The 23,644-nt window shown below is 46.5% G+C and overlaps 3 protein-coding genes across 5 annotated transcripts; 1 reads left to right on the top strand and 2 right to left on the bottom strand.

Annotated features, from left to right (window-relative positions):
* Positions 1–376: 376 nt before the first annotated feature.
* Positions 377–4,807, top strand: LOC111835130 (guanine nucleotide-binding protein G(I)/G(S)/G(O) subunit gamma-3). Its single transcript, XM_023795113.2, has 3 exons — positions 377–598; positions 2,145–2,244; positions 3,652–4,807. Exons 2-3 carry the CDS (start codon positions 2,146–2,148, stop codon positions 3,778–3,780), a joined length of 228 nt encoding a protein of 75 aa, XP_023650881.1. The 5' UTR covers positions 377–598; position 2,145; the 3' UTR covers positions 3,781–4,807.
* A 1,802-nt stretch (positions 4,808–6,609) lies between these two features.
* Positions 6,610–16,981, bottom strand: sart1 (spliceosome associated factor 1, recruiter of U4/U6.U5 tri-snRNP). The gene is made up of 20 exons (XM_023795110.2): positions 16,468–16,981; positions 16,204–16,258; positions 16,047–16,102; positions 15,528–15,654; positions 15,331–15,436; positions 15,167–15,244; positions 14,882–14,981; positions 14,639–14,781; positions 13,040–13,246; positions 11,978–12,087; positions 11,613–11,758; positions 10,530–10,657; positions 10,234–10,401; positions 9,671–9,781; positions 9,452–9,539; positions 9,212–9,302; positions 8,024–8,159; positions 7,851–7,940; positions 7,084–7,205; positions 6,610–6,713 (listed from the first exon to the last, which is right to left on the bottom strand). The coding sequence occupies exons 1-20, from the start codon at positions 16,745–16,747 to the stop codon at positions 6,695–6,697; spliced, it is 2,361 nt and encodes a 786-aa protein (XP_023650878.1). The 5' UTR covers positions 16,748–16,981; the 3' UTR covers positions 6,610–6,694.
* Positions 16,982–18,164: 1,183 nt separating this feature from the next.
* Positions 18,165–23,087, bottom strand: LOC111835114 (N-acetyllactosaminide beta-1,3-N-acetylglucosaminyltransferase 2). 3 transcript variants are annotated; one of them, XM_023795082.2, is made up of 2 exons: positions 22,849–23,087; positions 18,165–20,241 (listed from the first exon to the last, which is right to left on the bottom strand). In XM_023795082.2, the coding sequence occupies exon 2, from the start codon at positions 20,236–20,238 to the stop codon at positions 18,907–18,909; it is 1,332 nt and encodes a 443-aa protein (XP_023650850.2). In that variant the 5' UTR covers positions 20,239–20,241; positions 22,849–23,087; the 3' UTR covers positions 18,165–18,906. The 3 variants fall into 3 exon arrangements, with proteins under 3 accessions (XP_023650850.2, XP_023650851.2, XP_023650854.2); XM_023795083.2 differs by lacking the exon at positions 22,849–23,087 and adding an exon at positions 22,734–22,826; XM_023795086.2 differs by lacking the exon at positions 22,849–23,087 and adding an exon at positions 21,148–21,216.
* Between the last annotated feature and the right edge of the window lie 557 nt (positions 23,088–23,644).

Below are 23,644 nucleotides of genomic sequence, written 5' to 3'. Positions count from 1 at the left end.
TTTGTGTGAGGCACGTAATTCTACCTGCCCAGTCCTGACTGTAGAGAGAGAGTGATGATGTGACTGTGAAGCTCATATGGTGATGACTGCAGCAGTTCCCATGGTAACGGAAGAGATGGAGGGGGGAGGGTGATCGATGAGAGTAATAATCACAGACGCTCACCGATTCACTCGTGCATGCTGGTTTTGCACACTCACGCACATATCACAACGTGCAAGAGACATACATTCACACGGATGCACAAAAGGCATGTTTCCTCTCGTGTCTTAATGTGATTTCTCATCTAATTTTTCGAGTCCTCTCCCTAAAGATCCATGAATGGTACATGCTATGCTGAAAAAAAAATGCAGTAGACCCCCTTCAGGCTTCTTGGAACATTCCACTGACCACAGAAGGAGGGGTGCGGTGTGTGTACCAAGACACAGCGAGGCACTGTACGAGAACGGCGGCACACCAGACTCGGCTGAATAATACAGCATCTACATCGTCTGTGAGGGGTGGGGTACGGCTTAGCTAAAATCTCAGAGAGAGAGCGACAGAGGGAGGAAGAGAGAGAAGAGGAGGGAGAGACCACACCAGGAAAAGAAAACATCAAGGGTAAGGGAGAGCTACAAAAGGCCTAAATATTGAGTCGTTACACCTTTATGGGCTTGTCTTTCTTTCCCTCAGTCTCTGTAAGACCTTCCCTCCATTCCCCTCTTCCGTTCACCATTTCCACTGCATGCACAGTCACAGCACCCCTCGGCATGCCGGAAACTCTCTGCTGTGTTCACGCTGCAGTGCCGTGCACATTATTCTTAAAAAATATGGGACTGGTTAATATAGCGACCATCGGAGAGTCCGTGTGTGCACTCCTTCCTCCACGCGGAGGCTCCTTGGGGGGGGGACCCCGGTTCTAGGTGTGCCACAGACGGTCTGAGGCTCTCCACTGCGCCAGCTACGGGAGCATGTGCCTGTCGTTAATATTTAATTGAACGTCTGAGGAGTGTCCCTCAGCAGAGACGGGGCCCGGGGGGAGTCGCAGCCCTGATGTGGGGTGACATCACCTCGTTAGGTATTTCTCTGCCGTAGGACAGACGGAGACGGCGATGTCGACAAGATGTGGCGTGGGATCTGTTCTGGAAACATTGTCTGAGCGTTTATTTTAACAATGACAGGCAGCTGGTCTGTAGGAATGAAGTCCCTGTGCATTGGCTGGAAATGCGCTGTCTAATCAATTGAAGAAGAAAACATCATTGTGTCATTCATTATACGGTGAGCCTGCCTCCAAATTTGGGCACGCTCATGTCCTCATCCGGTGGAGCCATATTTTGAGCCCAGTATTCATCAATATTGGTTCAATAAACAGGCAGGAAGAGGAAATGAGGGTTAGGGGAAGGGCCTAAGTATGGCATGCAACTTGAGAGATAATAAAATCAATGTGAATCTTCTGATGAGTGTTACTTTTAAGTATTTGTTTTGTTTCATTGCGAGCATTTGGGAGAGTAGACAGGGACAACAAATGAAGAGCGAGTGGCTTTGATCCACATGGGGGCCATCTGACACCCCCCAATTTATTGTCGAACCAGAACGGGGAGGCAAGTTAGAGGAAAAGTACACAGATGGCCGAAATACAAGGTCTGGATATCGTGCCCCATTGTAAAGGGCAAATGAGGCTGCTTCCCATATCAAGGCACAGCAAGGCAAGACCGCTGAACTAAATTATACCACCAAATGTCCTTCATGCAGAAACTGTCTCGAAAACATTTAGTGAGTTTATTCAACAGGAAGAGCTCATCTGCTCTTTGTTGACGTCCATGTTCTTAGGAAAAGATATAGCCATCGGATGTTGTTTTCAGAAAGCATAATCAGGACATTCTGTGAGCTTATTGAGAAATCTGCATTCGGGATTTTAAGACCGGAGTGAGTCTTTTTCAGCTAATTCGCAGGCCGGCGAGTTAAGTTTCTCGGCCATGCTGGTATGGCACAAAATCTTGCTTTACATGAGTCAAGGAAGGTGTCTAAGTCATCTTAGGATAAAGCACTTCTAGCGAAATAGGCAATCAAAAATCAATGTGCGCGGAATATTGAGTGTTGAGGAGCACCATGATCTTCTGAGGAGGCGACGCGGTCTGAACTGCCAATGTCCTCTTCTCTGGGACAGGATGAAAGGAGACACCCCAGTGAATAGCACCATGAGCGTCGGACAGGCCAGGAAGCTGGTGGAGCAGCTGAAGATCGAAGCCAGCATGTGCCGGATCAAGGTCAGGGGGACGTCGGCACACGTTGCATCCGCCACTTGCTATTTATAAAGCGCTTGCCTTGATTATTCATTCCACTTTCACTGTCCTTCCAAATCTTTGACTATCCTCAATCACGTGAGCCAGGGCTGGGATCTCCCACCTCCAGGAACTGAAAGCCCATTGGCCCCCTCCCCTGTCACTCACCAATTCAACACACATCATTGGCTAGTGAAAAGGTTGCCCCCTCTCATGCCACCCACCTTAAAAAAAATCCTAGAATCGGCCCTGAGGTCAGGTGCTTAAGTTGCTGAGATATTCAAACAGACTGTTACTTTTACTGTACCAATTGCACCACTTTCAAACCTTTTGTCCTTGTCAGTTGATGATGTAATCCAAACTCATTTAAATTTGTCGCATAAATGTGATGTCATCATAATCAAGGATTTATTATTATTCTTAAACTGGCTGAGGAAAGACATACCCAAGGTTGTGTAAACAGTGTAATGTCACTCAGTGTATCCGATGTCAGAGCCGGGTTTGTCAGACGGCACCCCAAGCCGAACTGTCATTGTGCCATCCTGATGAGTCATTCTTCGTGCCCAGACAGGACCTCTAAGCTTCACCCTGGCAAATCAGCTGAACAGCATATCCTGCATTTTAAACCAAATCTTCTCACAAAAAAAAAATGATGGCAGCCACATTTGTCACGTTGAGTTCATGCGAGTTTTACTTACACAAAAATGTTATGAGGGCCGGAACGAAAAATGATTGGTCCAGAGAGTTAACCAATGAGATTGTGGAGGAGGCCGAACCAACCAACATAATTGAATTGCTCTGAGTTTGGGGCCCAAAATCTCTAGCAGTGCCTCTGCATATTGTTAACATGTCCAACAGCAACTATACAGGTATTAAGTAAATGAAGGAAAATCTGAATTATTGTTACAGAGGAAATAAAAATTTGTAGTGTTTTTACTTTTGGGTGTGGGGGGGGGGGGAGTTTCCACATTAAACTTTTAGTTTAACATGGGCCAGAGGCAGGGTTGGACTCACCATCTGGCAGGCAAAATTTATCGTAAGGGACACTCCTCTACCGCAAGCGGGCAAAATTTATCACTCCACAAACACTGTCATGTGGTATCACCCCCGGTCAACAAAAATTATCATGGTGGATCCCAGTTCAGCCCTGGGTACAAGTTTATCTGTGTCTGTGCAGAAATTTGAGCTTTACAAGCTTGAACCTCTCTGGTCAGGAAATGCAACGTTCTTTTATCTTCTCCTATGTGCACTACATCAAACACAGCTTATCTACCAGGCCAATCTGAGGCATCTTCCTACACAGTTACTCCACCTAGTCGTTTTTCTAGGTCAGGGGTGAGTCTCCGCTCCGCCAGAGCCCAAACTCAACCACGCCTACCCATCCTCTTCCAGGTGTCCAAAGCAGCAGCAGATCTGATGACGTACTGTGATGCCCACGCCTGCGAGGACCCTCTGATCACCCCCGTGCCAACTTCAGAAAACCCCTTCAGGGAGAAGAAGTTCTTCTGTGCTCTCCTTTAAAGGGAGAGAGAGAGTGGGAGGGAGGGAGGCTACAGCAGATACAGTCAGATACACACATCTTGCAAACTCACACAAACATGCCAGAGATGACAACATGACCTGGTGGCATTTCCATGCGCATCTTCAATGTCCTCCAAACATCAGGAAACAGTTTTCAAATACAGTGTATTTATTAAAGGTATATTGGAATGTCTGTAGTCTAACCTCTATTGCAAATATATATATATATATATATATGTTGACATTTGTTACAAGCAAGCAGTTACATCAGCTCTGTGATACTAGCAAATCTCTCCATCTCCACACACACCCGATGGAAAAAAAAAACTCTTGATAATTCTACAGATGAATAAAATAAGAATGTGCATAAGTGATCAGAAATAGAAATAAATGAGAAAAAGAATTTTTTTAAAGTAACCGTGTAAGGCATCAGAAATAGTTTGCAATTATTTACAACCAATATTTGTATTATGCACAAATGACTTTTGCTAAGTTTTTTATTGCTATTTTTTTCAGTTACAGTATGCCGGCAGTTCTGCATGTTTGTGCTATTTTGTTGTGGTTAAAAAAAACATTGTGTCAAAATTCAAGGTTTTTGGACTTGAAATGGAGATAAAGACCAAGGGGAAAAAAGCACAACAGCTTTGGGTATACAAGACAATTCTAGAATTACACACACCGATACAACATTGTAATTGATGCATTAACCATTTCTCTGCCACACAAAAGGTTTTCACCTGGTATCGTGACTGGGGATTTGCTTGTGGAAGGATGACGTGAATTGTGTCATTACCGTACGATGCTGTTTATTTTGACAGAACTATCTGAGGGAAGCATCCATGTCTCTCAGGGACTACAGGTACCATCGAGTTGTCATCATGATTAGTTTTACTCTATAGGGCCTGTCACTGTATTTATACGTTTCCACCATACGTGCAGGAAAAATTTTGAATATTTAAACGTTAGCGCGTGTGTAGATAAACGGATGGCACCATGGCACTTCGTAATAAAGTCCTTTCACTATTAAGTTCTTCCTCTTGCTTTAATCGAAGGATCGCAGCTTCATGCCTGGTTCGCTTTAAACTTTGGACTAGTCTTAGAAATTTTAAGTGCATCCAACACGTTTCAAAACAGATGTTTACTTCAGTGTTTCCCAGCCAAGGTCTACATGCTCTGAGAATCAATTATTAATTAGGGTGTAGCCGAAACCCAATAGGTGTGTTAAATATATTGCTTAGTTAAAATTAATTATAATTAGTTCTTAAAAAGCAACAAATGAGTCACTAAGGGGCAGCATGCATCTTAAATAACCGTACCAAGCCAAAGACATTTGGAAGCCTCGTTTTCCGATGGTCATGTGAATTCTTCCGTTAAGCGCTTTGAAATCTGTTACTCCTTTGTAATATGGCCTATTCATAATTATATTTCTTAATTGACCGATTCAGTGACTTTTATGTAGCTGCAGGGACACGCAAGTTTATCTGCAGCCTTTCTGACCCGAACCGAAGCAGCTCGGCCACTGTTCTGCTTGTAGCCCATAGGTCCTGCACACAGCAAAGGGTAAGGCCCTCAGATTAAACCAGGGGCAACGAAACACACAATGTCATCGCAACAGAACGATCACATGACCGACGCAACAAAGCCATCCATATTTTAGTCTCTAGTTAAAGTGCCGACGTTACAATTGCTTGGTAGAGAATTTGTTCTACTTGTCAAGGCATATATGGAATTAAAGTATAAATGTGCAGACAGGAACCCTAAACCCGGTACTGAAAAATCGAGGATTTCATTAAAGGACGAAGAAAAGGGCACCTACAGCCCAATATTAGTCAGCAAACATATACCAAGCATCCCCCAGAGAGACACCCCGCCCCCCCAGGGGCAAATTGAGATGTCTGCATATTCTTTGTCAGGCTCATTTGCAGATTGCAGGTGGCCCAATCCCCGGAAGCCATATGAAAAGGCCAGAGAGTACAGGGTTTAAATATTAATACAGAGCTAGTCCACTCTGACTAATATTGTATATAGTGCAGGAAAGTCCAGCGTCAGTCTGTCACAGATGTTTTTAGCTCTTGACACGCAGATGTGTGCCCAATTTCCCCCACCTGTGTTGAGTGATACCGTAGAACATTCCATCTCTTCAGGGGGCATACAGCTGAAAGTGGGCAGGTGGAATGAAAACACACAGGCTGGGGCCATATTTACAGGCAGAAAGTATGAAAACGTAGAGGTGAGAGGAGAGAGCCGCACACGTCGACACTCACTTTCCCCTCACCCTGACAAGCTCTTGCTCTCCTGCTCTAACGGCACCTCAAACATGGGCTGCTGTCAGCTTGTTCCACATGGGGGGGGGGGGGGGGGGAGAGCAGAGGCTGAGGTTTTACTGAAGCTCATTAAATTTACTGAAGTTCCATTCAACCTACGACACCTGGGCTCCCCCCCTCCTCCCCAAAACTGAAAGGTTTAGGAGTGACGTAAACCAAGGATTCTCAAATCCTCGGCCTGTGACGGCACCCACAAGCTAAAGGACCGCCGTAAACACAGTTAACGTTAAAAGAAAAGGGAAAAAAAAAAACTGTACTTCGATATTAGTCTAATATGCCTGCTTATTCTTTATATTTGTATTGTTTAAAAAGCAGTTAAACATTATCAATAATGCATAATAAATCTTTTCAGCTTTCAGTCACACACACATAATAGAATAATTCCCAGGAAGAAAACAGCACAGAGGCATATTGAGGTTTTTATGCAAATCACAGTTGCTTACACTCTGAACACTATATACCTATAATCTGAAGCACTAAAAACAACCAGACTACACACGTAGCATAAAGGCATCTCCAATGTTGTTTTATTAATAACAGAAAAACTTAAAAGTGGGTGTTTTGCACACGTTTCTCTCTGGTCCCCGTGTTTATTTGGTGATGGTGTTTCTATGGAAAGAAAAAGAAATTAAACATTAAATATCAGAAAAAAACATAGGGCAACATTCAGCCAAATTTCCGGCTATAGCCCGATGTACGGGAGGTCGTAACATTCTGAGATCAGTGTTAAGTTAGTAACCAGACGAGTTTAGGGTTTAACAGGATTAATTAGATTAAAAACGATCAGAATGTGTGACCCCAAATCCTCCTCACTGGCAACAATCTGAACCACCAACCTACTGGTGCCAGAAGTTCAAAGTGATTCACCCAAGAGCCCAGGACAAGTCACGTGGAACAAGAATGTGGCAGCAGGAATGCATCCTTAACCACCACGCCCCCTGCAGGGCCAACTGTTCAGCACGATGCTGGCCGCACTCACGCATTCATGCTCTTCCCGCTGCCACTCAGCACGATGTAGGGCGTCTTCTGCGACTTCTGCTTCTCCTGCAGCAGAGCCACGGTGCCCAGCGGGGTGTCGCTGCTGCTCATCTTCTTCAGCAGCTGCAGGGGCACGGGGAGGGATCAGCGATTCGAAAAAGGGCACGACATCCATCCATCCATCCTATAACCACTCACCCAGATCAGGGTCAGAGGGGGACTGGAGTCTATCCCAGACAGCAAAGGGCAGGAGGGTACAAAACCTCTGCATGACACACACACTCACACACACACACACACACACACACACACACTCTCACACAAACACACAGTCTGTCTCACACGCACACGAGCGTACACTCTCTCACACACATTGTTAAACACACACAAAGGCAAATGTCTGTCTCTGACACACACACTCACACAAGCAGACACTTTCTCTCACGCACACATACTGTCTGTCTCACACTCACACACAAATGAACACTCACAAACTAACATTCACTTTTCTCTCACGCACACACACCCTCTTTTACAAACTCACACGAATAAACACTAGTGTGTCTGACACACACCACAAACACATGCTGTCTCTCTCTCTCTGTCTCACACACACACACACACACACACACACACACACACACACACACACACACACACACACACACACACACACCCCCTAGTTAGCCGCATGGCTTTGGCCTGCGGCAGGAGACCCGAGCAGCGCAGGGAGATCGGATCGGGCATCAGCTCGGGGCCTCGACTCACCGCTTCCTCCTCCAGTTTCTTCATCCTCTTCTCAGTCTTCATCTTGCCAGAGCCCTTGCCATGGAAACGGTGAGAGAGCTGGCGGAAAGCCTGGGGTCGCAGAAGGGGAGTTTAGCGCTGGAAGAATCCCAACAGCAGGAGGCGCTGTTTCAGAGGGCGGAGAGCAGACGTACCTCCTTGGGCGTGAGCTTGCGGCCAGATTCGTCAACATACTCTATCTTGACGTCGGGCCTGTAGCTCTCCTTCTCCTTAAACTCTTGGGTGAAACCCCGGTACTCCTCCCTCCGGCTGTATTTATCGTCGATGATCCTGCAGGGGGCGGTAAATCTCTGCTTAGCCCACAATGCTCCACAGTTCCCGTTATGAAGAGACAGCCAGGGCACGTCTCTGATGTAACACTTAGCACGTGGGCGAGACTGAGAAAATTCTACAGCTGTCAGTGACAATCGGGGGGGGTTTGCGCTTTCCTCACACCTTAACAGGAACCATCTTCAGCATCGCGAAAAGGATGCTTTTCTGGCTTTTTAGCAAATAAAAAGTGAAGCTTCCTTCAGTTTCTACGTCTAAACAGAGAGTGACCTTCTATCACCTGAACCCTGAAAAAAGGGGCTTTCAAGACCCTTTTTCCAGAACCCGAAACTTCTGACATGTTCACACCACAGGAATTCGGCCCAATAGTTCCAGAATTTTTTGTACCTGCTCCAGACTAGGTACTGTTCAAATATGAACTACATCGCTTGCTGATTGGCTGACCAAAAACATTGGCGAGGTGCAGAAAAAGATACAGAGGAGCAAAAATTGAGCAGATGGAATTCTCTTCTGCATTGGAAAAAAAAATATTGATTGTCGATCAAATTTATCTATTATCATCAGTGCCAGCAATGAAACTTGCCAGCGCTTATTGGTGGGATAATGTTACATTGATTTTGCATTCTGTGGAAAATGAAAGACTTACCTGCTGGCCAGATTTAATAAGAATCCTAAACATGTCACGGTTCATACAAGTAAAATATAAGGTTGTGTCCCGTTTTGGTCGCGATCGATCCCCCCCAATAACTAACAAATATCTAGCAACACGGCTTATTTAATCTCTATTGTCACGGTGTGGTGGTGTAGTCTCGTATGAAATTGCGTGTGAAGTTTAGCCTACGCGCTTTTTGCGTTTGCCATGTTTATTAAGCATTAAGGTCAAAGTTCCTGTCGTGTGACATGAAAGTCACTAGGAGCTACAAAAGTCCCAGGTTGAGACGGCCCAGAGACTTGAGAACTGGGACCAGGTTCCGGGACTTCGGTGTGAAAGCGCCAAGAGAGCCATAACCTCCGTACTCGACCATGCTGGCAAGACGCCGACAGATACTCACATCTTGTCCTCAATGCAGTAGTTCTCATTATGCAGGACAGGTTTTGGCGCTCGAACCCGGGCTACCTTCTGCATCTGGGTATCCAAGAGACCTGGGGACGACATAAAAAGGCACTTAAAAACTAATTTAGAAAACCGTAAAATGGATTGTCTACGCATCGTGCTATCAATGAGTTTAATCTTAGGATAAAAATTCCAGAACATTCCAGCTCTCCCAAAACACCCTCCTGTTCACACTCACCCTTGTTCTTGCATAGCAACAAAGCAGCAGACAGGCCCGAGTTGATGATCGGCTCTTCGTCAAGAATAGTGGTGGAAGCTGTGGAGAACTGCCAGTGGGCCGAGAGTGTGGACGAGTGAAGAAAGGCAGATACAGCTCCATAAACAGAGAATCAATACAGTTGCCTGAGAGGTAGTGACCCAGTTCTAAGTACGCCCCCTAGTGGCCCGGGAGACTCACGTCAGGCTGCTGCTGCTCCTCGTCCAGGTTCACCATGCTCCAGCCCACGTTTTCGTCCATCTCCGATTCTGAGCCGCCGCCCCCCTCCCTCTCCTCCTCCTGCTCGAAGTCCTGGAAGAAGGCCGAGACGCCCACGACATCAGCAGTGACCGCGACTCTCCCTCCATCCATTTAATAATGCTGCGTTCCATTTACCTCGGAGGTGGTTAGTTGCAGCTGGGAATGACGCCACAGCTGAGTTAACTGCATTCCAGTACAACGAGTCAGGAGGCCAGTTAGCACCACCGATTCTAGCCAGGTTCATTGTTAGCAATACCAGTTGATAATGCATTACGCTGTATTTCGTCCAGATAGCAGTTGGGCAGTACTGTGCATACAACTGATTTAATAACATGCAAATAAGATGCAAGCACTAAGCAGTATAAAACTACTTCTGTCTATGAAAGGTGCAGCCATGTTGGATTCTGAGGTCGAGGTTGCAGAGGTTCCTCCAACTTCCAAGTTCAAATGGAACGCAGCCCGGGGGGGGTGTGCGGGCTACGACCCTGCGTGCCTGTCCTCACCATGATCTCCTCACGGTCCTCGCGGTTCCCCGACAGCCCGTAGGTGGGGATGTCGCCCAGCGTGCGGCAGAACTCGGAGGTGGCGTTGAAGACGATGTTGTTCTTCTGATCCGGGTCCTCCTCCTCCCCCTCTGTCGCCCCCTGTAGCTGCTTCACCTGCTCCGCCACCTTCAGGCAAAATTAAGACGTCGCTCGTTATTTTAAAGAAAAAAAAACAAATCACACAAATGTACACGATCGTTAGGCTAAAAACCGGGCCCCCACCTTCAGGAAAAGAGGGGGGGGGTGTTACTGACCTTCTCCCCAGAGTCCTGCATGAGCTGATTCTGCTTCAACCGCCTCTGCTTCTCCAGCTGCTTCTGCAGCTCCAACTCAGCCTCGTCCTCCTCCAGGTTGACTTTGCCTCTCGGGGCCCCGAAATCCTCTGCGGGGGTGGAAACACCACAGGGACACGGTCGGTCGGGGGGGGAAAGGTCGGGACCCTAACCCGCTGCTTGTTAGGACTGACTGTAAGGCAGCAGCTATACTGCAGGTAGCTGGTTTAACAACTATACGGCAGTCAAACACGTAATATGATATTCATATAACAAATAAAAAACATTGGAGCACAGTAAATACAAGCAACTTTCATGCAATTTACAGACAGCAGTTGCTTTGCTACACTACCAGTCAAAAGTTTTTGCACATGCTGAAATTTTCTACATTTGCATTTTACTCACTTAAAATTTACTTAACTTAAAACACACTCAATATTCTTCGATAAATACATTTACAGTATATTCAGCATGAGTACTTTTGTTAGCAAGAAAATGTCGTATCTTTGATTCATCAAAGTAACCTCCCCCAGCAGGTACACACAGCAGAGAAAATCTGAGGCATTCTTTCTGCAAGGGACGTTAAATACTGCTCTGTCTCATGAGATGAAACCATTAACAGGTGCATTTAAAGTTAAAGGACGGCCTAGAATTTGACTATGTCATCACCACACAACCAGTTAATAGGGTGTCAGACATGCACTATTACATACTCTTTCATGTTATAAAGGAAACTGGTTTTATTTGACGTCATTCATTTATATTTGTTCACTCAGCTTTCCAGTTTATGAAATTTGCAGTTTATGAAATAAATGAGAAAGCAGTAAAAAGCCATGGGGTTCAAAAGCTTTTGACTGGCATTGTAGGTCAAACCTCCCCCCGCCCCCCCCCCCCGCCTGGATCTCAGTTGCACTCGCTGCACTCTGTACGTTCTAGACACTAGTGTGAGGACTGTGGCTGTTCCTCAGATGCTGGAACCGTCACGTCCGGCACCAGCAAGTCCGCCACGCTTGATCATGCGTCTCAGCTGCTCCGCCCCCCCGCGGTCCGCCCCCCCCATCTCACCGTCCTCGCTGATGTCCATGTCCTCCAAGCGAGTGTCATCGGACTTCTGCAGCACGTCGTTCCGTGCGTCCGGCACGGCGTCAACGTTCTCCTCGGAGGCCTCCAGTGTCTCTTCCTCCACCTGCCGGCGCCCCCGCCCGCGCGTCCTGGAAAAGCAGTGACCCGTTCCGTCTTTAGGGGCCTGGGGCTGCCTCATGTCCACTGGCCGCGTTTAGCACCGATTTACCCAGCCATACACACCTGGATATTAAGGTCACACTGGACTGAGGAGAGCATTGAGGGCCAAACTAAGCTACTCTTACGTAAGCTATCCCAACCTGTTAACTGCCACGCCCCCTGGTGGACACACCCCCGAACTGCGGTACCTGGAACCGAAGTCAGTGCTGCGTGTGTCGTCCGTCAAGACCTCGTCGGCCTTCAATGGTTTTTCCTTTTTCCTGACCTTCACCCGCCGTTTGGTTTTCTTGAAGGTAGCCTTGAAACATCAGACATCGCGGGGACGTTTACCATGGTAGGAGGATCACAGGACATACAATAACAACAACAATAATAGTAACAATAATAATTGATAATTTATTGATCCCTGTGGGGAAATAGTCTTTAAATCTCCCTCAACTTGCTCCTTGTAGCTTAAGCTGTCTGTGAAGAGCAGCCACCCATAGCGGCCCCCAGGGAGTTGGGGGTTAAAGGCTTTGCTCAAGGACCTGCAGTCACGCTGAGGCACCATGAAGGCAAGTGTGCTAGCGATACAACGATGCAACATTAATGCACATTACTCCTCTATATCCGGGGCTCCCCAACGCTGGTCCACGGAATGCTGGATATTTGCCCATTAACTGCACGCAGTCCAGTGGACCATGAGATTCCGGCACAATGCATGCGGGGCCACGGCTATCAAAACGTTAGAACTCCATATTACAGTAGAGATAAAACTCCCCTCCGGCCAGAGGGTCAAGACTATCAAGACCAGAGGCCTGTACTGCGAAGCGGGGTTACTGGCCTATCGGGGAAACTTGTCGGATTTAAGGTGGTCTGGGCAAAATGTAAATGAACGAATATGAAGTCAATTTAAACTGCGGTACCTTGAATCTGACAAGTTACCCCGATAAGCCAGTAACCCGCTTCGTGGTACAGACCACAGAACTACACCAACAAAAACAGCATCTTCCCTTCAGAAGTTGAACTCATCAACAAGCCCCCTGACCCCCCCCCCCCCTGTCGACACAGTCCCTGCCTCTGAACCCCCCCCCCCCCTGTCGACACAGTCCCTGCCTCTGACCCCCCCTCCCCCCGTCGACACAGTCCCTGCCCCTTTTGAGCAGAAATATGCGCTTACTACCCAATTAAATAGCCATTTGCACAGTGTTGCATTTCCTGCATCGTTAAGAATGCGGCTCAGGTAACCCCCCCCCCCCCCCCCCCCTTACCATCTCCTGCGGCGTGTAGAACTCCGAGGCGATGGTCAGCGCGGGCAGCTGCAGTGACTGCGCCTGGCTGCGCAGCGTCTCCCGGATGGCCTGCAGCTCCCGCTCGCGCTCACCGTCTGCGTGGCCGCCCGCAGTCAGCCGGAAGCTTTTCTTCTTCTCCCCCTCGATCTCCTCGTCGTACTTGGACAGCACGGAGTGGGACTTCAACTGCCACATGAAAGGGAAAACATGAGAATGACCGTCCTGTAAAATGGCAAACTAGTCTGGTTACATTTGTACACGAGTCACTCAGCACCCAATATAATTGGCGTCCCATTGGCTATTTCACTATGTCCATTGGGCTAATCCAGCCAATGAATGTAATCGTTATTCCCATCACTTTGTACTTGTAACTTATGTGGTCAAATACAGCCATCCATCCATTTGCTATACCCCATTGTCCTAGGCAGGGTTGTGGAAATTATTAGAGATGCACCGATCCAATATTCAGATCCAGACCTATTTTACGGATCGGGTATCGACCATATGTGACCGATCCACGTCCTATACTTACTTTAGTTTTTGGAAGTCTCTAAAAAGATTTAACACGAAATAGGAGCTATTTGTACAATCAATCGCACGACAGCTCTTTCCCATTTTACATGTGTTTTTTGCGGCATTCAAATCGAACGCTATCGCTGCCCCTCAGTCTTTTTTGCTACTCAGTGGGTGTGAGTACAGTGACTTCCGCCTGCTGTGAGGTCATGCGCATACCCTTCGCAGTACGAGGAGCGTAAGATAAGACGTGACGACCTGGGAGTATTTTACGCTTTTAACAGAAACCAGTAGCACAGATTTGCAATCTTTGTATAATAAAGTTGAGACGTGGGAATAGCGTTTAATGGGCAATCCCACTTAAAGCGCACGCAACTGCGCGAGACAAAAAAAAGCAATGGATGATTTGGGAGTCGCTAACTTGGACTGTTTCGCGAACTCGCTGCAGCTTGTGATACCAGAGGGGCTGCCATCGCAACAAAGTGTAACTGCGCTGACGCCAATGGGAGAAAAACTTAAAATTATAAGCATTCGGCACTCAAACTTGTTTTGAATATATTCATATTGAACTGCGAATGCCTCAAAAACGCTTAAAACAAGACGTACAAAACGAGGTGGAACAGTATGTTATGTATGTTTGTAGTAGCCTAATAAAATATTTGTCATGCAAAATGTGGATCGGCCCATCCCTAGAAATTATGGGTGACAACTCGTCGCAGGAGACACAGATCATTCACACCTAAGGAAAATTTGATAACCGCAATTCACAAAAACATGTTTCTGAATGTCAGAAGAAAACAGCAAACCCAGAGGAAACCCCACGATGACATGGGAAGAACACACAAAGTCCATACACACGGAGCTGAGGCAGAAACTCGAACCCTGGTCCCAGGGCTGTCAGGTAACAGTGCTAACTAGTGTGTCACAATGCCTTGGTCAAATACATCATTAAAAGCAATTATACAGACAACGGGCATAATACTCAGCAGAGTCTCTGCCTCCAAGGTGGACTGGGCAATAAAGAACAGGCATTCTGGGTAACAAACACAGGCATGTCCATCTCACCGTGGCCATGTCGTCCACGCTCTCCTCCTCCTCATAGGGTTTATATTCAGGCTTCTTCTTCTTAAGCTCCACATTCTTCTCCGCTTTCTCCCTGTCCACCAGCCCCACGTTGACCAGCACGTCTTCCTTCTCCTCCAGAACTCCTGGAACCATCCCATCGCAAAGGGAAAGTGCCAGAAGTCAGAGACCTGAGCCAATCAGAGGTGAACCCACCCCTCCGGCGCTCCCCGCCCGGCAACAGACCTTTGTCTTCCAGCGTGAGGATGAGAGTCTCTCCCTCCTTGAAAGACTCCATCTTGTGCTGGACAGTGAGACCCTTCAGATCCTGGGCGCTGTAGGACTCCTGCGGAGCGAACGGCCGCAGAAAAACACTATCAGAATCAAAATCACAACCCAGACATCCAGAAAGAGATTCAGAAACAATTCTATACCTTCTTTAAGACCAACTCATCACAACACATTCTTTAAAATGATACAATAGCACCAAATTCCCAGAAAACGACACAGCGGACAGATTAACGAGCTCACCTTCTTGCTATCCTTAAACTCTTGCTCCACCAAAGTGCTCACCCCAAACTCCTCGTCCATCTCCTCCAGCAGTTTTGCCTTAAAGGCCGAGAGGAGAGAGAGAGATGAGACGACAACAAACGAAAGCACCCCCATTCCCGACAACATGCGCCCTGACTCCTCACTCTCTTCTCCGCCAGCTCCTTCTCCTTGGCGAGCTTGCGGCTCCTCTCCACCCAGGCAGCCGTGTCGTCCAGCCACGGGTCATCCTCGGCGAGCGTCTTCACCTTACTGAGGAGGAGGAGGAGGAGGAGATGTCATCGAGCAGCCCGCCCCGACCTGCACACAGAGGAGGAAGAGCCAAAGGCCCGGAGAGACTCACCCCAGCTTCTGGTTGAGAAGCCGCTTCTCCTTCACAGCTGCCAGCTTCTCCCTGATCTCGCTCTGATGCTTGATCTGGACAGGGTTGATGACCTCAGCCACCATGGGATCCTCTTTGGTGCCCACCTCTGAAGTGTCATCCCAGTCAGTCACAGAACACGCCGATTCAGTACACAACATTCAGATTACATTTTCACATCTAATCACCCCCCCCCCCCAATCTCTTTAATAATCTGTAGGGGGGCAAATAATAATAATAATAATAATAATAATAATAATAATAATCGATACTTTATTGATCCCCGTGGGGAAATTGTCTTTACGACTCCCTCTTTGTAGAGTAAGCTGTCCAGAAAGGTCAGCCACCTATTGGGGCGCCCAGGGAGCTGGGGCTTAAGGGCCTTGCTCAAGGACCCACAGACCTTGTCTGCACATGACAGGTGGACCCAAAAAGACTGACAAAAGTCCTTACGCCCTTCCAGAACAACGACGACGAAACCGGACATGCAGACCAGCTCACCTTTCTTGGCTTCATTGAGCTCCAACGGTTTCAGACCCAATTTGGCCCTCAGCTTACTGTCAAACACGGGAGGCAAAAATACACAAAACCAAATGAGAAACGATCCACCCTGTTACGGCCGCTGCATCTCTTACTGGGGACTGTCGCCGAAACTCACTTAGTCTCCTCGATGCTGAGTGATGCGTCTCCTGCCGCAGATTTAGGCCCAACAACTGCGAACAAGACAAACACTAAGAGCAAGATATTTTTTTTTTCTTTAAAATAACTGACGTTGTGTTAATTTTGCTTTAAGCATTTCTTTACATGGTTGCCATACTTTCACATAACTGAACTTCTATTTCCGCATTACCAGCCCATGTTCTGATTATAATGATGCTTGGCGAAATGAAGGCTACGGAGTTGTTATAGTCGCACAACCTACATGCACTGTCCTCGTTTCCAGGGTCACTCCTCTCCTTCTTCATTCGCGGCTCGACGCCACTTCTTTCCCCCTTACTGCGGCTCTCCTTCTCCTTGTCTTTATCCGTTCCGCGGCTGGGCCGTTCCCTGGACCGGGAACGTTTTCTTTTTTCGCGGTCACGGTTCCCCTCCCGCTCCTTCTCCCTCTCCCGGTCTTTGTGGCGGTGCTTTTTGTGTTCCCGGTGCCTATCCTCGGCATCCCTTTCTCGTCCCTTTTCCTTGTGCTTCTTGGAAGAGCCCATCACTACTGCACTTGTCTTTTTTTTTAAATATTCAAACGGACTATAGTACAGGAAACAGAAGCCAATAAGCACTACCTGAAAAAGTGTAAGGACTTAAACACTAAATTCCATTTTAGTACTCTTAAAGATGGTCTTCTGGCGGGTTGTTGATAGCCAAGCTACCTTCGCAAGTCGATAGCTACGACACTTCAACAACAACCACATACGCATAATCCACGCGCGAGTATACTTTGACCTCTGCGCTCGATCTACATCCGGGGTCAAATTTATAGTTGGCCCTTGTATATGACAGCGCACCCTGGTGGCTGATTAGAAAACCGGCGATACACGCCAGACCTTACAGGTTACTGCATAGATGTGCTCGATAGGAAATAGTTTGTTGTCTATGAACTTGTCCGTGCGATTAAATGAATTATGAATAAATTAGCTGCGAACTATAATTTTCAAACGTAACGAAGTTTCTGAAACATTGCAGGGTTACTCTGGACTAAGGGACCTTCTTGTAATCATTGCAATTTAAACCTAGGATTAGGTCTAAACTTGCTTTCTTTACCAGACAGTGGAGGAGCCAGAAAATTTTAAGTGGGGTAGCCAAGGTGGGACCAGGTCAATTTAGGATGAATATATGAATATAAGGTGTCTAAAAATAAGGGAATATTTAAGGTACCTAAACGTTATAGATCTATATTGTTAAAAAATCAGGCAGTGGTGGAATTATTAAATACATATTTAATGTATCAATTTCTTGCAGTTAAGGTAACCAGCTTACACTAAGTACCAAACTTCTGCATTACTGCTGTCCTGAGAGCACATGTTTAGCTCAGCAGTACAGTCAGTTCATTCTTTAGCAGTTTATCATCAGGGACACAGAGAAAGAGTTACGAAATAAAATGAGTTTTTAAATCCAAGTCTGATTTAACCAAAATGCACATACAACAGGGGGGGGGGGTAATGGAGTGGTCAGGTTTCAGTCTAGGGGTCATAGCCACCCTTTGCTACCCCCCAGGTTCACACATCCAACTAAAAGTTATTGTATTATGATTTTTTTTTTGCTTTTTCTTTCATTCTTTGACTTTGAATACTTTTAAATTTATTTGTTATTGAAGTATTCTATGAATATATAGAGTGATTATAGCCTGCACACAAAAGAGTGCATTCTATAAACTGTATACATTTTTCAATAAAAGGATCTGAAACGTGGAACAAGCTCCAGGTTAATTTTGCAGTTTTGTAATTAAAGTATTATGGATGATAAATGGGTGGGATTATAGTAAAATGTATCTATATTACTGTTTAATGTTTTTCTACAGCTGTTAGATCTCTGGATGTTTTTCTTGACCGTTCTCAAAAAGCATTTGTATGTAAACATCACTGGAGACAGGTTTCTGGACAACTTATAGGCAATTAAACACAGAACGTATGAAACATGCATTTTATTAATACAAAAGGTTTAGCTATCATAAAACCAGTTTTCTTCCCCTCAATCAAAAGCAAAAAACCCTCTCAACAAACAGTCAAACGACAAATTATTTTGGACAATCAGGCAACAAAATATTGCAGAACACTAACGGTGCCTATTTTTAAATTCTGAGGTGTCAAATAAAATTTACACCGTATCTCAGCTCAGCACCAAAGCCACATAGCCTGTGATTTGTAACAGAGTCCATCTAACAGCATAATATCTCACTGAAACAATTCTGGGGTTGCACACAGATTTTTGTTCTTTAACTAGCCTCTTTTGATGCAGGCCTTGGACACTGTCTGTTGGATCAGCAGCAGCCTTTCTTTTGTATCACATTTCCCATCGCAATCTGAAATTCATGAAAGAACATATGGCCTATAGCAGCTACAGCTCAGACATCCAGCAGTACTGTCTAACTCACAGAATATTTCATGTCTCTTTTTTAGGTATCGCTTTATATAAATATGTCACATCTTTTGTTCTTAAACGATCCAACCAAACGTCAAAATTTACACGAAAGGCCGCTGGAAGGGAAGCTTGCCGTGTCTCGTGTGCCCATGTGTCGGCTGTAAGTGTCCGAGATTACGTTTCTGGCACCCTCCGCGCAGGGCAATTGTTCCCGTGAGCCTCGACATGCATTTTCTACCAGCCCCTGCTGGTTCTCCCCTGGGGAGCTCTCACCCCCACCCCCCCCAGCTTAGCAAGGAGGTGGCGGTGTCTGCAGGGCGGCCCATAGGTGGAGAATCTCCTGGGGGCTCCTCTTGTGTACCAGAAGGATGGAGCGATAGGCACAAGGTTTGCCCCGGTCAGCCTCTGGAATGTCAAAGGTCAGAAACCCTGGGTGGTGGGTGGGTGAGATGCCCAGCCTGTGAAGACACATGCCCAGGTAGACGTCGTCGATGGGGAAGAGGTGCACCCTCTCAGAAACCTCCCTCAAACGCAGTGCCAAGGCCCCCGAGTACACCACCCCTCCCCCGCCAGCATAGGCCGGGTACACTCCCTTGAAAAAGCTCTCGGGGATGTAATATTTGGTGGAAGGTTGTCGGTTTGGGTCTGCGTTGCTAATCACCTCCCCCACCACCAGGTCCCGCGTCCCACCGGTGCCGTTGGGTCCGGCGCCCAACGTCGCCTCCTGCTGGTGCAGGAAGTCCAGTAGGGAGCGCGTGCGCAGAAACACGTCGTCGTCGCCCTTGAAGATGAAACGCGCCTTGGGGCAGCGCTCCGAGAACCAGCGCCAGAACAGCACGTCCTTCAGCGTCAGGTTGAAGAAGGTGTCCCGGAAGTCCCACTGCAGGATGTCCCTGTGCCGATGGTTCTCCAGCTCCAGTAGGGCTCCCAGCTCTGGGTGATCCCCCGTCGAGCCGTCCTGTCTCCCCAAGAGGAAGACAGTGCGCACTAAGCCCCTGCTGGCTCCCTCTTCCCCTCTCACCCACCCCGACGCACCCCACGTCTGCCGAATGGCCTGTCTGGCCTCAAAGTTGCCCGTCTGGGATTTTACAGCCACCAAGAGCATAAGCTCCTCCCCGTCGCCGTCTTCGTGGCTGCAGAGGTCCGGCTGGTCCAAAAGAAGTGGATACTGGGTGCAGTGCATGGAGAGGACAAAATCCCTCATCTGCTCGGGGAGAGAACTGAAGTCCCTGATGAGGGAGACCCAGCGGTGGTCTGGGCTGCACTCTGGCACCTCCTGCTGGACTGGGCTCCCCTGCTCTTGTGCCCTGGCAGCGGGCATTGGGCTCGTATTAGTGCTGTTGCCCCTGAGGATGGGGTTGTGCTGCCGGTCCAGGGGGTGCTGCAGCTGGTTCCACAGGGTTCCCTCCTCTAGCCGAAGACTCCAGAATGGGTTCGCGGGGTGGGCCGCCAGCCCGGCGGAGATCGAAGACACCCCAGTGGCCGTGAAGCGGACAGGAAGCTGGGGCTGGTGGTAGGACATGGCGATGCAGACGGACACCACAACATAGACCAACAGATGCGCCACCATCAGGCAGGGCATGAGACACAAGCACAGGATCCGGCTATGACATCGAGCCATTGGCTGGGGGGACCAAAGGGGGGGGGGAGGAGGGGTGGCAGTTATGTCTGTATCAAGCTTATTATCATTGATGAACAGTGAAAATGAAATGGTGACAAAGGAATCGTTAGTCGAAATTAAAAGCAAACTAAAAGCATGACACACAAAGTAAACAAAGGCAACAAACTCCAAAACTACATAAAATAAAAATGACTAGAGGCAAAAAAAAATAAAATTGCGGTTGCTATTTTCAAACTTGCTGTTGTTGAGTTTAAAAGCCTGTCTTGGCCTGCTCGACATCCCTCCTAAGTCTCTGTTTACACTAGGGTTTAAAATGCACTTTGAGTTGAGCACTGGGGAGGTTGAGGTCTCCACCCATTTTGTAATTATTTGGGGGGAGGGTGGGTTGTATTAACCAGTTTTTATTATAGGTTTACGCTATAATTAATGCACATGCCGTTTACACCTGTGTGTATCAGTCATCTCCAGGGCGTCCAGATTTCGTCACTGTCCCAAGTCCTTGTCGAGGACACATCAGGACTCATTAGCATTTACACTACAAAAGATACTTGGTGAAATGCGTCCCAGACCACCTCAGCAAGTGGTGCAGGTGATCGGATCACAACGCCTCCTGGTGGTCATGCACGCTTGTATTTAGCGCGGTCTGCTTGCAGTCTGATCGCACGAGAAGCTCTTTTAAATCAGGTGTAAAAAGGACCTCGGTAACATCAACAGTAGCATCTTAAAGTTTACAAAAATATACATGCACTTACAAGATTAAACTAAGGACACACCTCGACTGCCTCCACAAACACGTTTATAAAGATGTAGCGGTCTTAATCACAATTAATTGTCTATCTAATTATGGTACAATGCCAAAAAAAAAAAAGATTTTATAGTCTGTATATTCAGTATAGAAAATGTATTTACTTATTAAAACTAATGAAGCAAGTCACAATGTTTCCAAGATTTTTCCTCCATCAGATTCTCCAGGAGATGCCAACTTAACGTTTTGGTTTTAGTTGTGAATTGTAGAATTCTAGTTAACTCTGGCTTTGGTACCGTCGGGCCCTGATACTACACCACATTGAGATAGAGTAGGCCTAATGAGTAAAAGACACGAATTTACAAAAAAAAAAATCTATTTTTAATCTACACGTTTTAAAATGTGGGATCTACCCATCAATCAATCAGCTTGTTATAAGTATTTAATTGGTTCAATGCCAGGACGTACTGGGGTCACTACTTATAAGAAGCTAGATGTTTTTTCGTGGGACTGCTGCCTGGTGGGACAGACAAGCTGCTGCTGTAACTATCCTGCGCTGGTCTCCGGGGGCTGAAGCCGCCCTTGGGGGCTCATTATCTCCACTTGTCCGAAGAGACCCCCGGTGCGCGAATCGCAACCCAGTACAGGTACACCGAGTCTTAATGAGAGGAGCATTGCTTGTAAACAAGCGCCACTGCGCTTCTGTACGGGGCTGAGCAAATCCTGTTTTACGGCCTCAGAGGAGTTTAATATATTTAAAAAAATTATATAAAACCGAATATAACGTCTTATAATAATATCCGTTTAATATTGGCGTATGTGATAAATATTGTATTTCTTCAGTTGAAGATGGGAGTTTGGTCACGACTTTAACTTGCATATCTCTACGTTAAACACCCCTTCTGCAAATCGTAAACGAGTAATTGAAGGAAGAAAACGACGCATGCGCAGGTGGACCGTGATGTGAAGCGTGCGGAAATGGACCCTTGACCGGATGTTTGTAAGAGCAAATCCTAGCGGCTTACTGGTGTTAAAACCCCTGTTCAAGGTACTTCAACATAATGACTTCGGTAAATACCCAACTGTGTACACTTACTAGAAGTTATGTAAGTTTCCCGGGATGAAGGCAAAAACTCAACTATTAAGTAGTCTAGTTATTAAATGTTGAAGACACAACCTAAACCTACATTGGTGGCGTCATAGATATTCAAATAGGGAAAATATGTCTCCGGTATTTCCTGAAATGAAAACAACGCAAATAGCCTATGTAAACAACGCTAAGCCTATTCTTTGTCTCGTCTGACCATGTATGCAAATAATGCTTTGTCTAGATAGACAACAGGGCCACACGAATTACTCGAACAACACACCTGCTGTCACTGCCTTACAAATACCCCTATTAATTTCATCAAATATAATTTGTAGGCTTGTCTTTAAAATCCGTGGGCCTATATCGTTCATTGTGATTTCTGAAATCAGTCAAGAAAATAAATACGCAAAAAGCATCAAAACATGGGAAATGACATTTAACATAAAAGCCTCCTTTCATCAAGCTGACGGATAAATAAAATTAATAAATAAAATTGCCACCCTGTTGGTTTTCTTAATTTTGCCGGCATTTCCCATTGAGCAGGGCAAAATGTTCGCGTAGAGCAAAACGTTTTGTCCGAAATTAACGCGGAATACACAAAACAAAACATCTGTAAGAGAACCTTAAATAATTCAGAAATTATTCGTAAAACCCACCCACCAAAGTTAAAAACAGGAGATCTGGCACCCATTAGAAAGCAGGCAAATAAAGCAAGACGCGACTTTAGATCCAGCAGACCTGTCGTTTTGCGAGCCAATAACTTTTCTTCTATTACCTGTAATTTTCCTCCCGGTTCTTTATACCGGAACCCTTTATGACGAAATCATTTTTACCGGCACGTGCAGGGATCCCGCAGCAGGATTATGCTCAATAAACTAAACGAGACGTTAATACGGCGTTTAACGTCAGTTTATAGCCGCAGATCAGACAGCCCAAGTTCTTCTATGTCGCTGGCTAGGAGGCGTGCGATACTATGCCACACCCTAGAGAGGATGTGTATTTAGGCGGAGCCACCCCCAGCAGCAGGTGCTCATCCCGAATGGTGATCCGAAGGAACTCTCTGTCGTCTAATATTTTAAAAGAATTTAAAAAAAAAAAAACATAAAAAAGATGCTTAATTTAATTTTCCGCAATTAGGCCTATTTTTAGCTAGTTGTTGGACTTGGTAAAGGCAGCAAGATTCACGTCGTCGGGTTGGCGATCTTTAACTTTTTAAGTCTCTCTCACAGCCACACAAAGGAAGGGCAAATTAGGCCAGTCGAATCTGAACCGCGCATGTACTGATTTTGAATGGAAACGCTCAGCAATGGCTGCACGCCCGGGCTGGTTGTTGAGTAAAAGCTGCAAAAATTAGTTGTTGTCACTCACTTTAGTTAAAATACAGGCAATGACGTAGAAACCAATATTTCCCTGCCTTGATTGTGCCCTGTGCTTTCTAAGATAGGGTAAAGACTGACTGCAGCCCTACGCAGGGGCGTTGCTATAGAGATTTTGGGCCCCATGAAAGCATATCATATTAGGCCCCCCAGTCCAAACCAATCCAGTTATTTTCCTAATTTTTTAGGGCCCCT

The sequence above is a fragment of the Paramormyrops kingsleyae genome, chromosome 24, assembly GCF_048594095.1.
Source record: "Paramormyrops kingsleyae isolate MSU_618 chromosome 24, PKINGS_0.4, whole genome shotgun sequence".
NCBI classification, from domain to species: domain Eukaryota; kingdom Metazoa; phylum Chordata; class Actinopteri; order Osteoglossiformes; family Mormyridae; genus Paramormyrops; species Paramormyrops kingsleyae.
Note: the sequence above shows the minus strand (reverse complement) of the source record. Positions and strands in the feature narration are given on the sequence as shown.

Coding starts and splice junctions, on each gene's coding strand:
- LOC111835130 (XM_023795113.2), top strand. CDS start 2,146: ATGAAAGGAGACACCCCAGTGAATAGCACCATGAGCGTCGGACAGGCC. Junction 2,245..3,651: donor CCAGCATGTGCCGGATCAAG/GTCAGGGGGACG, acceptor ATCCTCTTCCAG/GTGTCCAAAGCAGCAGCAGA.
- sart1 (XM_023795110.2), bottom strand. CDS start 16,747: ATGGGCTCTTCCAAGAAGCACAAGGAAAAGGGACGAGAAAGGGATGCC. Junction 12,088..13,039: donor TCTACACGCCGCAGGAGATG/GTAAGGGGGGGG, acceptor TGATGTTTCAAG/GCTACCTTCAAGAAAACCAA. Junction 11,759..11,977: donor AGCACTGACTTCGGTTCCAG/GTACCGCAGTTC, acceptor CTGCTTTTCCAG/GACGCGCGGGCGGGGGCGCC.
- LOC111835114 (XM_023795082.2), bottom strand. CDS start 20,238: ATGGCTCGATGTCATAGCCGGATCCTGTGCTTGTGTCTCATGCCCTGC.